Source organism: Rhopalosiphum padi, chromosome 3, assembly GCF_020882245.1.
Source record: "Rhopalosiphum padi isolate XX-2018 chromosome 3, ASM2088224v1, whole genome shotgun sequence".
Lineage (NCBI taxonomy): Eukaryota > Metazoa > Arthropoda > Insecta > Hemiptera > Aphididae > Rhopalosiphum > Rhopalosiphum padi.
The window spans coordinates 12,287,778-12,303,457 of record NC_083599.1 but is presented as its reverse complement, the minus strand read 5'-3'; the positions used below and the strand labels follow the sequence as shown (position 1 = coordinate 12,303,457).

General features: G+C 26.8%; 1 protein-coding gene across 2 annotated transcripts in view; it reads right to left on the bottom strand.

Moving 5' to 3' along the window:
• Positions 1–15,680, bottom strand: part of LOC132924582 (serine/threonine-protein kinase BRSK2) — a 104,844-nt gene that overhangs the window by 62,786 nt on the left and 26,378 nt on the right. For both annotated transcript variants that reach the window (XM_060988974.1, XM_060988976.1), the window contains exon 2: positions 11,228–11,322. In XM_060988974.1, the coding sequence (XP_060844957.1) occupies positions 11,228–11,322 (95 nt within the window). The remainder of the gene's footprint in view (positions 1–11,227; positions 11,323–15,680) is intronic.

The window sequence follows — 15,680 nt, the reverse complement described above, 5'->3', positions numbered from 1 at the left end:
TAAAAAAGTTAAGAAATTATGAGAAGATAATCAAATTATGATTCCATTAGTAAAGAAGAAGAAAGTTTCAAATAAAACCGATAGTTATTCTAAAACACAACATTTCATGGATGTTGAAGCAGAAGAAGTTAGGTGTATAATACAACTTTAGATAAAACGATTTACTGGTATTTATTGTAAGGTGTAGCCAAGAACCTTTAGATATCATAAAAAGCATTGCCAATTTATTAGAACTGAATGTTGATGATAATGATATCTCTGTATTCTATAATATAGAATCTATATTAATAAAAACGTTTAATCTGAAAGCTGAAATGTTAAAAAATGAAGTGAATCTTCTTCTACGTACAAATAATTTACTCAAGTGATAAAAAAAAATTTAACATAATATGGATACCTACACTGGTTAGAACAGAAATTGGCAGCGGAACATAAACTATTTTCAATAATATTCTTAGATATATTCCAGTTACTATATATATACTACTATACTAATATACTAAAATAGGTAATTAATCTAATTAAAATTAATATTAGTCTAATTGTATTATAAATTATATTGATTGATAGATTATGTCACACTAATGAAGTAAACCTATTTGGTCCCTTCTACTTAGCAAATATTTCGGCAAGCACTGATGATTTTGAAATAAAACAAAATTTTTGCCCCCCCCCCCCCCTACTGTCACACCTCCTACTGCTATAACGATCTGCACACGCCAATGGTCATTCGTCTGCAATAAGCCACTGTAATTAATATAAATTTGGTTTGAATTTAATGACAAATCATTTTAGACTTCAAAAGCTTATAGAAAAAAGTATATAACCGTTCTGTTGTACGGTAAGTGTTGAGTATATAAATTCGTGATTGCAGTAAGTAACTGTAACACATGTGTTCAATTTTAATTCAATGATAAATCATTGCATATAAAAAAATGATTCTGAGCGAATGCGGTCTGTCAGCATAATAACTAAAATATATATTATTATAATATACTATAGCTGCATTATCCGACGTTGCCAACAAAAGATAAATGAAACCGAGATTGGCAATCCACCTACAGCGGATAGTAGCAAGTAAATAAAAACTTGTTTGATGCACGCAATTTTACAAGGAATAAACGAATACGCGGTTATGATTTAATATTATAAATGGAGTGTAAGCTACCACCCTAAAATAACTGGTTCAATCTTTAAATCATAGTATCTGGACCTCCCGTGAATCTTAAAAATCAATCAATTATTAATTACCTATTTTAATATAAAAACCTCTACCACATACACTTTGAATCAATGTACTCATATATAATATAATCTAATATAGTAATATATAATAACCTAGCTGATGTTATTAAGTATTACATTTAATACATGGAATAGCTATTCGACTAAATTATCAATTTATTACGATACAAAAATTATTTTCATTCCTACTAACTATTTTATTATCAGTAATTTCTCAATGACAAACCTAAAAAAAATATTCGATTTTTACATTTTGCTAGCTAAAATAAAATGCATGGGTGAGCTAACCTTTAGTTGAATTACAAGACTACAACCCCTTTTCCCACACGAAAAAGAAAAAGCTATTTAATTATGAATGTAAAAAAAATTGTTTATATACATTTTTTTTAGATTTTTTAAGTTTTAGTACGACTATATTTTAGGAATATTTAAAACTTTAGGAATTTTTAACAACAAAATAATTTGTAATTTTGAGATGAAATTTGTTATAATATTAATTTCAATCATCATCAAAAGTAATATGGATTGACGGTTAACTTTTATTTTATTAGTATATAACAAACATAATATTATGTGGAACATCTTGTATTAAATTTAAAATTTTTTTGTTCGTGTGAAAATTTTCAATCTATATCAAAATTATTAAATTTTCTTAGTAATTATTTTAATTTATATGTTTTTTCCTTAAACTAATAAATTATTGGTAATAATAAAATTGTAACAAAAACGCTAAGTTTTTACGATTTACACGAAAAATATATATCAAAAAAATTGATACATTCCATCATGTACCTATCTAATCGGCACAACGGTTTGTGCTTTTTAATATTACAATATTATAATGTCAAAATCCTGATTTTTAAGCCTTCGTTTCTAATACCCCCACTTTCGCTAACTCGATGTATACATTCATATACTATATAGAATAGTTTATTTTCGGTCAATTGATAATTGTACGCGTATTGTTTACCAGCAGTCGAAACGAGAACGTAGGTCTTGCGGAATGAACAATCATCAATGACTAACTGATGGAAATAAGATGTTCTATTTGATAATTATTTACGAGAGATAGACTTATTCAGTTAGAAAAGCGAACGATGAGCATACTGTTAATAGAATCTGTAACCGATTATTACCACATTGTTTGTAGAATCAACAAATGGTTAACGTTCCGGGCTTGAGTATTTGAAATTCCGAGAGAATTGAAAAATGTATTCGTCTTTTACAGTGACGTTTCTTTATCTCGCCTTTTTTCAGTTTGTTTCTAAAGTCTCAATTAGTCACGTCTGTTAATATAAATTATTTCTTCCAGTTGGTAGGTATAGGTATTATATCGACAAGGGATTTTTTTCATTCCTCTCAGTCGTCACTGTTGGTCGCTGGGGGCTAAAGAGAATTGTTAGTAATAAGTGCGGTTTTATTGGTTTTAATCAATTTTCACTCAGATTAGTTTTCCAAACGTATTATTTTAAATCGATTGCCGATCTCTATAATAAATATAAAAATACGACTAATGCGAGTACACACGCCAGACGAAAAAAAAATATCGATCATTCGCTGTGTTTATATATCGTCCGAGCATTTTTCTCGAATTCAAACGGCAAATCAATACTCCACTTTACTTTATTTCAATTTTACCAAAAACTCGGTGTGAATCGTGTTTGAAAATAATATAGGTATCTAATTTATATATTAAAGTGATCGACCTACTTTTCAATCAGCATAAATAGTATATAGTATACTGTATAATATAAACACAAATCAATGTACTCGATCTGTACCATATATATATAGAGAGAGAGAGTTTATATATATAGGAAGAAGTTTTGCATTTATATATATTGCACAGAAATACTCTATAGTTATATAGAGATAATATTATATAAATATTATATTTTAACTATTTGTTAATTTATATTACTTTATTATACATACGATGATGGTCGATGGAAATGAAATTGTGTCGCAAACTGTTTGATAATATGCAATTTAAAATTAATTGTTTGTAGCTTATGAACAAATCGAACAATGCAACGAGTAAAACTATATTATAGAACATGCCTACAACATAATAATATTATTATGCACGACAGTGCAGTCATTTTAATTATCATAATATTCGTGCGTTAGACAATCGTATACATAGGTAATAGGTGTATAATGTATAGGTATAATGTGTATATATATTTTACAACTTTATAATGGCCGGTTGATATTCCACAGGGAAAAAGACCCAGGAAAGGTTATATTATTCAATTCTCAATGGACTGTGCGTGGGATATTAAATAGCTACCTATTATGAATTGAGCGAAAATGTATGTTGAATGGGTAGATGATTTATATCGGTTGCGTACCTAACATTTTAGTGCGACGGACATAGTTAAAGGGAAGAGATGTGCCGTCCGTATACCGTCAACCAACTATAATAATATGTCTGTTGCTATCGCTTCACTTGCCGTTTAATTAATATGTTTCATATTTTGATATCACCACAACTCGACATTGCACATTCACCCGTAAACAGTGTAGTTGAACAGTATCTAGATACATTTATTTAGATAAAACTACTGCAGCATCTTTATCTCATCTAGATAAATAAGATATTAGGTATCTGGTTGTCATCTAAGATAAACTGTATTCCTATCGAAATAGGTACATTAATTATTTCTAATTTTAAATGTTTGATTGATTTGTTGGTAGTTTGGTACTTTAAATTTTTAATTTTATTAAACATATTTTAGTAAACTTATCATTGATCAAATAAAATATTATTACACTGTTCCTGAAAATAAACGTGAATATTTTCATTTTTTCATAGCAGTTAGTATAATATTGGTATATTTTTCTCATTTAATGTTGCCTACTAGAAACGGTTTTAAGGAAATAATATCGTTCTTTTTTATTTATTTATACCAAAATAATATTATATTTATTACGTAAAAATTGTTTTTACTTATTTCTTACACATAATTCTATTTTTAAGTTACATATCCTAATGGTACTTGTATGCAATTATTATTTATTATATTAGGATAAAAATAATTATTGTGGGTTCAGAGTTTAAATTTCATATTTCTTAAAAAAATATAATAGAAGTTGCCAATTAGTAATAATTGAAAAAAATTAATAATACTGCAGTATCTCCGTGTTCAATTTGAATTTAAGTAAAAAGTAGCTACACAGAAATAAATCATTGTTTAACAATGAAAATAAGGCATTGCATACGAAAATTGTTTATTAAAATTAATGGTCATAAAATATTAAAATAATTCGTTTAAAATAATTAAGAAATACCTATATTTGTTTTGTTTTTATGCGTTTTAAACAAAAAATGAAAATCTCTATTATGGTATCTAGGTAAATTTTTTATCTTTACCTTTATCTAGATAAAAGTAAAAATTATCATCTGAATCTGAATCTAGATAATTGTTTACAAAATTATTTTTATCTCATTTAGATATTATTTTTTTTATCTGGACTCAACACTGTCCGTATATATAACTATTTCTCATCAAACAATTGTTGTTATTTTGTTGTAATTAAAAAACAAATGACCGTAAATACATGACTTTTCACCGAGTTTTTATATTATCATTTTCCATACATGATACAATTTTCAAAATATTTCGATTTCTTTTGAGTTTTTTATAGGCATGAAAAATTTTTGATTTTTTTTTTTTTACGGTTTTTCTATTAATATCGATAAAAATTTATTCGCTGTCAAAATTCTTAAAAAATTAATACAAGATATCACAAAAGTTATTCTTATATCAGTATACAAATACAGTTGAGTCGCGATAACTCTAAGTTGAAGGGAGATAAAAATTCGCTTCGAGCTATGTATTATTCGAGATATCTAACTCAAATTTATATATAATTTAAATTTTAAATTTCTAGGGGAATAAAAAAAAATTCTAGTTGTCAAGTTTTTTAAGTTATTGATGTTCGAGTTATCACGAATCGACTGTATTAAAAATAAAAATATAGTTTTTTATAATCATGAAAATTTACAAATTAGTAATTACAAATAATTTGTTGTAAAAAATGTATATATCTTAAATTTGTATAACTATAATGTATATAAAACAATATTCAATTACAATATTCCTCATAACTTGAGTCATAAATGGGTTATTAATAATTGTATTTATTTTGTAACAATCAAATCTGGACACAATATGAATTCTACTTTAAGCAACAAAATTTTCAAAATATATATTATATACATTTTAAGGTATTACCTATTTATACTATACAGTTTCACGGTAAGGTGTTATTGACTAAAAAGTTAATAATTATTATTAGTTAGCAATAATATAATATATGGTGTAAATTAATTTTATTATTTTCATAGTCATTAAATATAAATAATATAATAAATGCAATGTTTTCAACAAAAATTAAATCAACCTATACCGTACCTACTACTAATAATAAAATTAATTATCTGAATAGCTGTATCATAAAATATTTCATGAAATGTACGTAGTAATATAAACCGACAGATCGTTTTTGCTCAGAATCATTTTTTTTGTTTTGTAATGATGTATCATTGAATTAAATAAATTGAACATATATCCATTACAATGATCCATCGACACCTAATATAGAGCAAAACAGCAAGTACCCACTTGGCTACTTACTTACCTTTTTTCAAACAAAAATATTCAGAATAAGGCTACACAGAATATTGAGGAAAATTATGGATCAGCTGACCACCTATCATCTCACCCCTCTCTCGTAGATTCTACGATTAGATTATAATATTATTTCCATAAGCTAACCTAAGCGCCTATAATAACCTACTTATAAGCGCCCCAGTGAATATGAAATGTTTTGTTTACAAAATTAAATTTATAATGAAATTTAAACCACGGAAAATATCATAGAGATGCAAAGGGCTAATATACGTAAACGATTTATAATTTTTAATTTACTGGTTAGTGTAAAAATTGTATAATTAAAATATAAAGTATACCTGCACCGGTCGTGATTAAATTTTGCAACTACGTGCGCTATTTGTTATATAATATTATTACACCAATATACACTGTATAATATGTAATACTTACAAACTTGAAGGGCTAAGTTCAAAACAAATTGCGCTGCTTAGAATCTTTGAACATTTAATTAATTTTTTTATAATATTCTCACTGTGTTGATGTAATATTGATAAACCATTGATCAAATAAATTAATTTATTGATGATTGGTTTAATAGAAAATAAGATGTATGAAATTTAATAATAATATTATACACTGCGTTGTATATAGTACCAACCTTTTAATATTATGTTATGCCCCGGTTTTGAATTTGTGAATTTGTTATATTATTTGCTAAAAATATTTTTATTAATATTTGCTGTTACAAAAACACAATTTTAAGTTTTTCACAACGTTAAATATGGTTATAATTAGCTGTGGAAAATTTGTATCTAAGTTTCCGACTTTTAAGAATTCACTCACTTAAAAAATTTTAAATTTCTGTCTAAATTTTTTTTTTTACATAAGTACATCAATGTTTTTCTCATAGTTTTCATTGTTTAGCAAAATGTATTTTTTATTTCCCTTTTGACATTAAATAATTAGCAACGTTTTACTGTAATGAATCACTTTTCTGCGTTTCTAGAAATATGTTTTATTAATAAGTGAGTTTGAGACGCAATACTGCAGCGAACATTCTTTGTTTTTCTTCTCCTCAGAAATTGAATAGCTAGCTCGTGTTATATATATATAACATTGGCTCGGTAAACTGCTTCTAAGAAATATCTTATTGCCTCTAGTCAACAAAAATAATCAGAAACTAATAAATAATATAATGTTTTATGTATTTCATTAAATGGAAATGTAATATGATATTTATCTTTGTACACACCTTTCTTATTTCAACAAGACAAGAAATCAATTTTTTTTTTTAGTGCATGTGGATATTCAAATCGTGAAATTTGTACTTTAAATTACTTTTACTTAAAAAATTGTTTAGATATATTTAAGTATTTTAAAAATATATTACCTAACTTAAACAGACAAAATAAAATAAAATTATATCATTCAGCATGCATATAAATAGCTGAAAAATAGTTCAAATAAATAGTTTATAGAGAATTATGATATTAATAATAGTGGAATATTTTAAGTTTTTACGACTTAAATTTGTTTTAATTAAAATATAAAAATGAAAAGAAACTTATCGATAACCAATGTTTTATAAATATTCCATTTTTCTTAATGATTTTTGTTAGTTTTAAAAATATTTTTAATTTTGATACTTTCCTATTTTTGACATCCCAAAGTAGAAAATACTTACTATATAGATGACATTTTTTAACAAAGACCTCTACTACTTCAGACGATCGAATCAAATTGTCTGCTATAAATAATAATAATATATAACAAAAGATAAAACAAGAACATTTTTAATTCCATATAATTATTAAACTTGTTTTACTCATATTTCATAATCTAAAAACAAATACAGGAAATTGTTTCGTAGAATATTAACACGTAATTATTGATAATACCTACGTACTAAGAAAACAAAAGTTTTAGAAAGTCACTGGTCGTTATAAATTTTCGGCGAGCAAGCAATTACATTTAAGATTATTTTTATTTTTTGGAAAAAAAAAATAAACTTTCCAAGACTTGGTATATGAAAGGCTAAATACATATGAAGTTTCATTAAGTACTTTTTTAAATTAAAAAATGAACGGGAGCGATGATAAGTATTGTCAAAATTGAAAATTGTCCGTATTATTAAACTTAGAAAATCGCAAACAATTGAAACAAAAAATAAAAATAGCAGCGAACAACTCGGGAAATTTATTGTGTAACTATAATAACTTCAAGATATTTTATATAAACCGTTTTTTTAACGAAAACTTACCAAATAATATTAAGTACCAATAAAACGATAAGCAATATGAAAACATTATTAAATTTACTATCGAATTTAGTATGAGCTTTATGATTGAACTTTCAAATTTCTTCTCTTATTGTCCCTTTAACAATCACGAACCCGAGGAATGACACTATAGTACAATATTTTATTAATTATGGTTATTGATGAACATTGCCAAATCACCACCTTGAAAATAAGTAAATAACTAAAGATTTTAAATAATTACGTAAATAGTACGTAGCGCATACATATATATTATGCTGTGAACATTTGGTGTTTTAATATTTAATTTTTTCAGTTGCGACTTGCGGTTTTACGGGGAGAAGAATCCAGGGGCGTCTGTTCCCCCTGGGTCACCAGTTTAGGCTGTGATATTATATTATTCGTCCTATGGGACGCTCGGATTTTGATTAGCTGTTACGATTTTTATATTATGCGGATATACGCTTATACTACATTTATACACAAATCTGGTGATCTCAACCGTATGTCCGTATATTTGAATAGTTGTCACGACTATTTAGGTATTTATATTTTCCCTAAAATGTCGACGTTTACGATAACTATTATTGGTATTTGGTGATAATAATAATAATAGCGTTCAAACTTCGAAGAACGTATATTAGCAGCGATAAACTGACAATCAATAGGTACGCTAATACTCTATTCAATATTCAGATGTCACGTCCATTGAACGTGTACACAAATTGTACGATTTAGACGATTTAGTTACCAGTTACGAGTCATAATCTGAGATTACCTGATATTCAAACATTCTGAATCACATTTGAAAAATATTTGAAATTCTTGTTAGTTAAATGCATGACAAATATCTTAAGTTATTTTGGTTTTAAATTTACGAAATGTTTGTTCGTATTATTTCACACGTAATATATTACAATATGTAGTTAAATTAAAATGTAATCATTGTAATCCAAATAAATGATTTTGTATCGTGGATGTAATTTTTATAATTAATTATTTTAAAATTTCAACACATTCTACTTTGACATTTTAATTTTGAATATTAAATGTATATATCAATAAATAAAATATGGTTTCCTTTCACATGACTTACACTTACGTGTTACTGGTCTAGCTATAAATACATATTCACAAAGATTCGAAATTAATAACTGACAAAATATTGAACGAATTAATAAAATAAAAACAAGTAGATTTTGCAGTTTTGTAACTTCAAACATTTTATGAAAAACGAAAACAAATTTATTAAATTAAATCGCCTTACATATTGTGAGGTCCCTAATTAAAAAAAACAAGTATAGCAAACTTCTTCTGAGTATCTAATGCTATAAAATCCAAACTACCTAAAAACAAAACTATTAATTTAAAAACCAATAATAAGACCTATCTAGTCTTATGGAATCTAAATTCGGGGACCAGCCAAAGCCTTCCGACATCCGTCCATGAAATTAACTTGGATGATGTTCATCAAAATATATCTTTTTGACTAATCATAGGCGCACCGTAGTACATCAGTAATGCTACCCTTAAGAAATACTTTAAAAGCACAACCATAAAAGAACTAGCAACTACATACTATAAACAATTCCATTCCAAACTTCATTCCTACGCACATAACCCCTGATCCCTACCTGAAATTCCTATACCACGCCTAAAATGGAACTGATCCGTGACCTATTATAATTTTAAAAAAAAACTGCTTTATTAAATAACAATTTAAACTAATGGAAATCTTTCCCCGACCATATCTAACACTCATGTAAATTTATTATATTCATCATTTATCATATTTACTTATTGTTCTCTATTGTACAGATTTAAATTTTCTCTTTTGATAAAAAATAAAATAAAAATTAATTTAATTTCAACTTTAAACATTTTTAAACTGCTATATAGGCATATAGCAGCTATAATTTTAGAATAAACATTATATTTTTTTTTGTTTGTGAAAGAATTAAATGTTAAGTAATAAATTATTAATGGATTTAATATTTTTTTGTCGTAATATAATATTATAATAAGATAATATCAAACGACTCCCCAGAAAAAATTCTAAAAACCACCGCTGAGTTTGTGTTTATAAGTTTTAATTGTACAAACTTTAATATTTATTAATCAATTTACGAAAACTTATTATTTTTTTTAACTGAAATAATATAATTTTTAACATATTGGAATTTATATTATATAAGCAAAATTAAAATAAAAATATTAAAAGCACATGGGGCTTATTTAATTTTAAATATATACAATAAAACTCATGTAAAAACATTTCGACTAAACGATAGGTACTACGATAACCATACAGCGCAAAAAAAAAATTAAAATTAAATTTGTATTTTGCATTAAACAAAATATTATTATTAAAAAAAAAAAATCGTGTATGATGCATTAAATCCACGGTCAACGCGATTCTGTGGGCTGTAACTTACACTGTCTTTATGTCTTAATTCAGGCCTGAGAGTTTTAATATAGTCACATTGTAGAAATGTTGTATTGCATATAAATAAAAAAAAAATTCTTTAATATTACAAACGTAAATAATAGACATGTGTAGCGCAATATCGAGAAACATTATAATTTATGCGTATTTAATCAATATATTGTATCGCCATAATAACCAACTGCAGCGGGCTCCAAAAATATACCAATAGGTCAATAAACTGCCTGACGTTAAATCCGCCCCGAACATTCGTAACAAAGCTAATTTGATTACCAGTTTAGCGTTTATCAGTTGGTTTTGTATTTTGTAATTGAAAAAAATATCAAAACGCCATCGGGAGTATAAACCGCGAGTTATTTAAAAAAAAAACATAAAAAAATACATTTTTCGTCGGAGTAAAAATAATATTTTAAACGTATGCATAATATTATTATATGATAGTACATATTCGTATCACATTAAACTACTCGAAAAGTCTAAAAGTACTACGTATCATAAAAATGACAATAACTGAGTACTTTCTATGCACACACGCCAATATGGCTATCGTATGAACGAATTGAACGATGACACTTATGCTGCGTTATATAGTTATGTTTACTTATATAATATTTTATATTAAATAGAAATGTTTCATACGACTAAAAAAATAATTACCTTTAATAACACCGACTCGCTCAGCTTCTCGCGGTTAATTATTTTTATTGCTACATTTTTTCCGGTAACGCAATGAATGCCGAGCTTCACTAATCCTGAAAAAAAAAATACATTTCGATATTATCAACATTGTAGTATTATTGTTTATACAGCAATCGACACAATAATATAATATTATTAACATCTGTTAAAAAAATATAATATTATTAATGCAGTTAACAATTTTTTCTAATTTACTTATACTAATATATTACTGTATACGGTTTTAAATAAAAATAATCCAATACAAAATTATATTCATAGTAATAGATAATAGTATATGTTCTGCTCTTTTTCTTGATAAAATAATATAATATGATGTAGGTAGATATAGAATAAACGATAAACACAATATGTTCTTTATCCTATTAAGTGTTAGTGGCAGCCGGCAGGTATATAAGCTACTATATTATAATGTTTGTACGGCAAGCAGTCAGAATACAATTTATGAATTTATTTCAATCGTGGTATTTATACTATTTATAGAAACCACTTGTAAAAATATGACAAACGATGGGAAGATTTATTATTTATCTAAATACTTCGACAGTTTGGTAATCGATTACTATTATTCTACTTATTTCTAACATTTTTGGTTATATAACCTTGTAATATTAAAACCTTGGCACAGATGGTGGTTGAAATATATGCCATTAAACTATAAAGGGTCATGATTTTTTTCGACTTAGAATAAATCTAGGAATTAATACTATTTTCATATTTTATGTAATTATTCTTATTAAAAAAATATGACTTAAATAATCTCAAAATTTTGTCATTTGTGAACTTAGACATTTTTTATTCAGAAACTGTAATAGAAATACTGTGTTCATAAAAATTAGTAAGAATTACGAAAATCTAATACATAAAATAGTATATTTATGATAGTTTTAATTAAATTATTCTCGAATATTATCTTTCTGCTTATGAGCTTATGAGTTATGGTAACAATATATTATTTAAAACTATGTCCACGATATTAACGATTATATTCATGTACCATTTGTTAAAGACATTTAATTTAAAAATATAAAAACCGACACTTTAAAATAATTATATTTCAATAATAAAATGATTGTTCATTTATTTTATATTAAACTTGCACTATAATAATTAATAAAACAAAAATATACATAATACGATATATAAGAATTAAAATCATGTATGTATTTAATTGTTCAATATCACTGCTAAAGCATTGGCAATTTTAAACAATTAACGAAAAAAATAATTTGAATTTATTGGAAATAAAATTATAGTCTAAACGTTACTCTCCATTTATTAATTAAAAAAGTAGATTAATTTCTTTTAAACTGAGTTAAAGTAATATTTGTTTCTATATTAATTCTAAACTTGGTGAGTTAAATGTATTATTTGTTAGACATTAACTTCTAACTTACCGATTTTGTGTTCACTTAACTTGAGTTAATTATTTGTATTAACATGCCCAACTTTGGTTAGGTAAATGGTGTAATAATAATAGATTAGATATTATAATAATTCATCGTGGTAGTCGGACGAATGGTGACGAATAACTAAACGTAAGAAATATTTTAATAATATTTCTATTGATTTTAGTAGGTATGCATTTAAGTCTTAGACCATAATATAATGATAAATATTTAGTACAACAACCCGATAAAACATTAATAATTGCATTAAAATAAAACTAATAAAATCATTAATATATTTTTATTTTTACCGTAATAGAAACTCAATATGATTCTTGTATCAATGGTGTTACATAAATGCCTTTTTTCTTTGACTTTGACTTTTTAATAAGATTTATTTCGAAAATCAAATTTCAGTTCACAAACAATTCTCAATGACTAAATTGAAACGAATCACACTTTGCCATGAAATTCAAAACTTAAATATCACTTCACTTTCCTCAGTAACAATGTATTATATAATAATTTAATGGTGTTTTTGTATTCTTGTTATACGTTTGAATGTATAGAAAACATTTTGAATGTAATTCAATTCTCAATAACGTTGTAATTTATTTCTTTTCATAATTATTGACGTAATCATAAAAAAATAAATAAAATATCTCTAATAAATGATTTTTAGGAAATGTGATAAAATTACTTGATTATAATATACCATATATTAATTTTATATTAAATATTCAAACTGAATTGAAAATGTTACTATGCAATATGCATTTTAACTTTTGATAAACATTCAGAACTAGGTATCTAATAACACATTTTGTATACGATTTATTTTATTTACTTCGTACGCAGTTTTTGATTTGATATTATTATATAGTAAATGCCTTTTATACAAGGATACAATGTGATTTTTTTAAAGTTAAACATTAATTATTTATCCAAATGTATAAACGTTTCTTAAAATAATCTGTTTGACATAATTATTTAAGTCATTGTAACGGGTCATGTCCATCCATTACAACGACTTAAATAATTATGTCAAATGGAATATGTTCAGAAACGTTTAAACTTTTGGATAAATAATGAGTGTTTAACTTTAAAATAATCGCCTTGTATCCTTACAAGGATCCTACTATATGACAACGGCCCTTTTAAGGACCACATAATGACGAACAGCCCACCACGACGCAGCAAACACTAAGAACACTAAGCACACCCGGGTATGCCGACTTTTAAACGATATAAAACAAAACCATACGTCAGACAAGGATGGCAATACCACCACCACAACTTAGGGGTAAATCTAAATAAGACAGATACCACCCTGTCCGAGACAAGTCAAATAATGACTGAGATACCGCCAAATCCGTTCCGATCGCAGGCACAAACGGATAACTGAAGAACGACGTGTTTATTATTCAGTACGGAAAATATATATTATAGTACCTACTCATACCGGTAATATTCGGCAGAGCGACATCTTCGCTTTTCCATTTGTTCGTCGGTTTTCAATCAAAACACAACGAAGACCGGAAGAAGGAACTTCCAAAGCCGACCAGCCTACCGGCACGATCCCGTGTGCAACTTGTCCGATCATCCGATCGTACGGGCCGATCGACGTCGCCAAGTCACGGGCAACGAGAACCGCACGAAGACCGCGGTCCACGATACCTGCAGGGGGACTCGACCAGCCGCAGCACGACGGACGACAACACACGCACGTCGACGCGTCACTTACACTGATGCCCCCCGCACGGCCTCTGTTGTCAGTACCACAGCTCACGGACAGAAACAACTCAAATAGTATAATAACGCACTATCCGCGGTCTGCCCCGTCACGTATACATTGTACACTGTACACACACTCGACTATGTAACCCCTTTGTTGTTGTAACTCGGGACAAACCTGACTTGTCGTAAGTATGGCGGCGTGTACGCGGTGGTCCGCTCCGGATAGCCTGGCGTATTCGCGTCGCATCGTACATTTGTAAATATACCTATTTATCTGGCGTAGAAATTATCAAATAAACAAGCAACTGATACTGGAAACCGGGAGTTATCACAAGGCGGGAAGCCTTGAACGCAAGACTAGCGCGTTTCATCGTTACAAAACGATATTTTTGAAAATAAAAACATTTTTAGTATTTTTACCATTCTTTAACCATGTCTTTTCAATTTTTAACTGTTCTGTATGACATCATGCATATTTTTTCGTATTCAAAAATTCAAACACAAACAAAATAGAGAAAGTACGTAACTGCTATTTTATGCAGTTGTAGGTGTCGAGTGTAAATCGACATTTACCACGTTTATATATGCAGAAGTTAATGCGCATTAACTGCTGCATATAAACGCGGTAATTGAGTAATTCGTTATAATGCATAATATCAGAAACCTTATGCGATATCTAGAAAATTGTATTTATTTTAAGTATAAAGCAAAATAGTAAATTTATCTAGTTGTTTAAATAAAATGGATAACTTAGGTAAATTATATCAACTATTTTTTATATGATATAATTTTTGTGATGAGGAAATGTTTACAATTTAATTTTTACATACACTTTTTTATTACACGAAAGGGGTTCATTTTTTTTAAGCTATAATTACCTACCTATTATATTTTATTTGTATGCTGTTTTTTGTGTTTAATTGTGTAATTTTTTTTTATTATAATGTTCATTTTCTGAAAAGCACAAAGATAAAATGTTCAAAAAACACACGTGTTTACAAGTTTAAAACATTATACTTATATTATACCAAATATTTATAGTAAAAATACTATTTTACAAATGCATGTTTTAAATCATAGTTTATCTATTAGTTAGACGAATATTTTAAAGTTTATCTATTATATATTATCTAATATCTATACAACTGCAATGAATTATCTATTACATATCTAGGTAATTTTTGGATTATGTTTATACAACACCGTGTGTGATGTATTAAATTGAAATTCAATGATAAGTATAGCATAAAAAACATACTGAATGAAAGCAGTCTGGCAGCTTATAT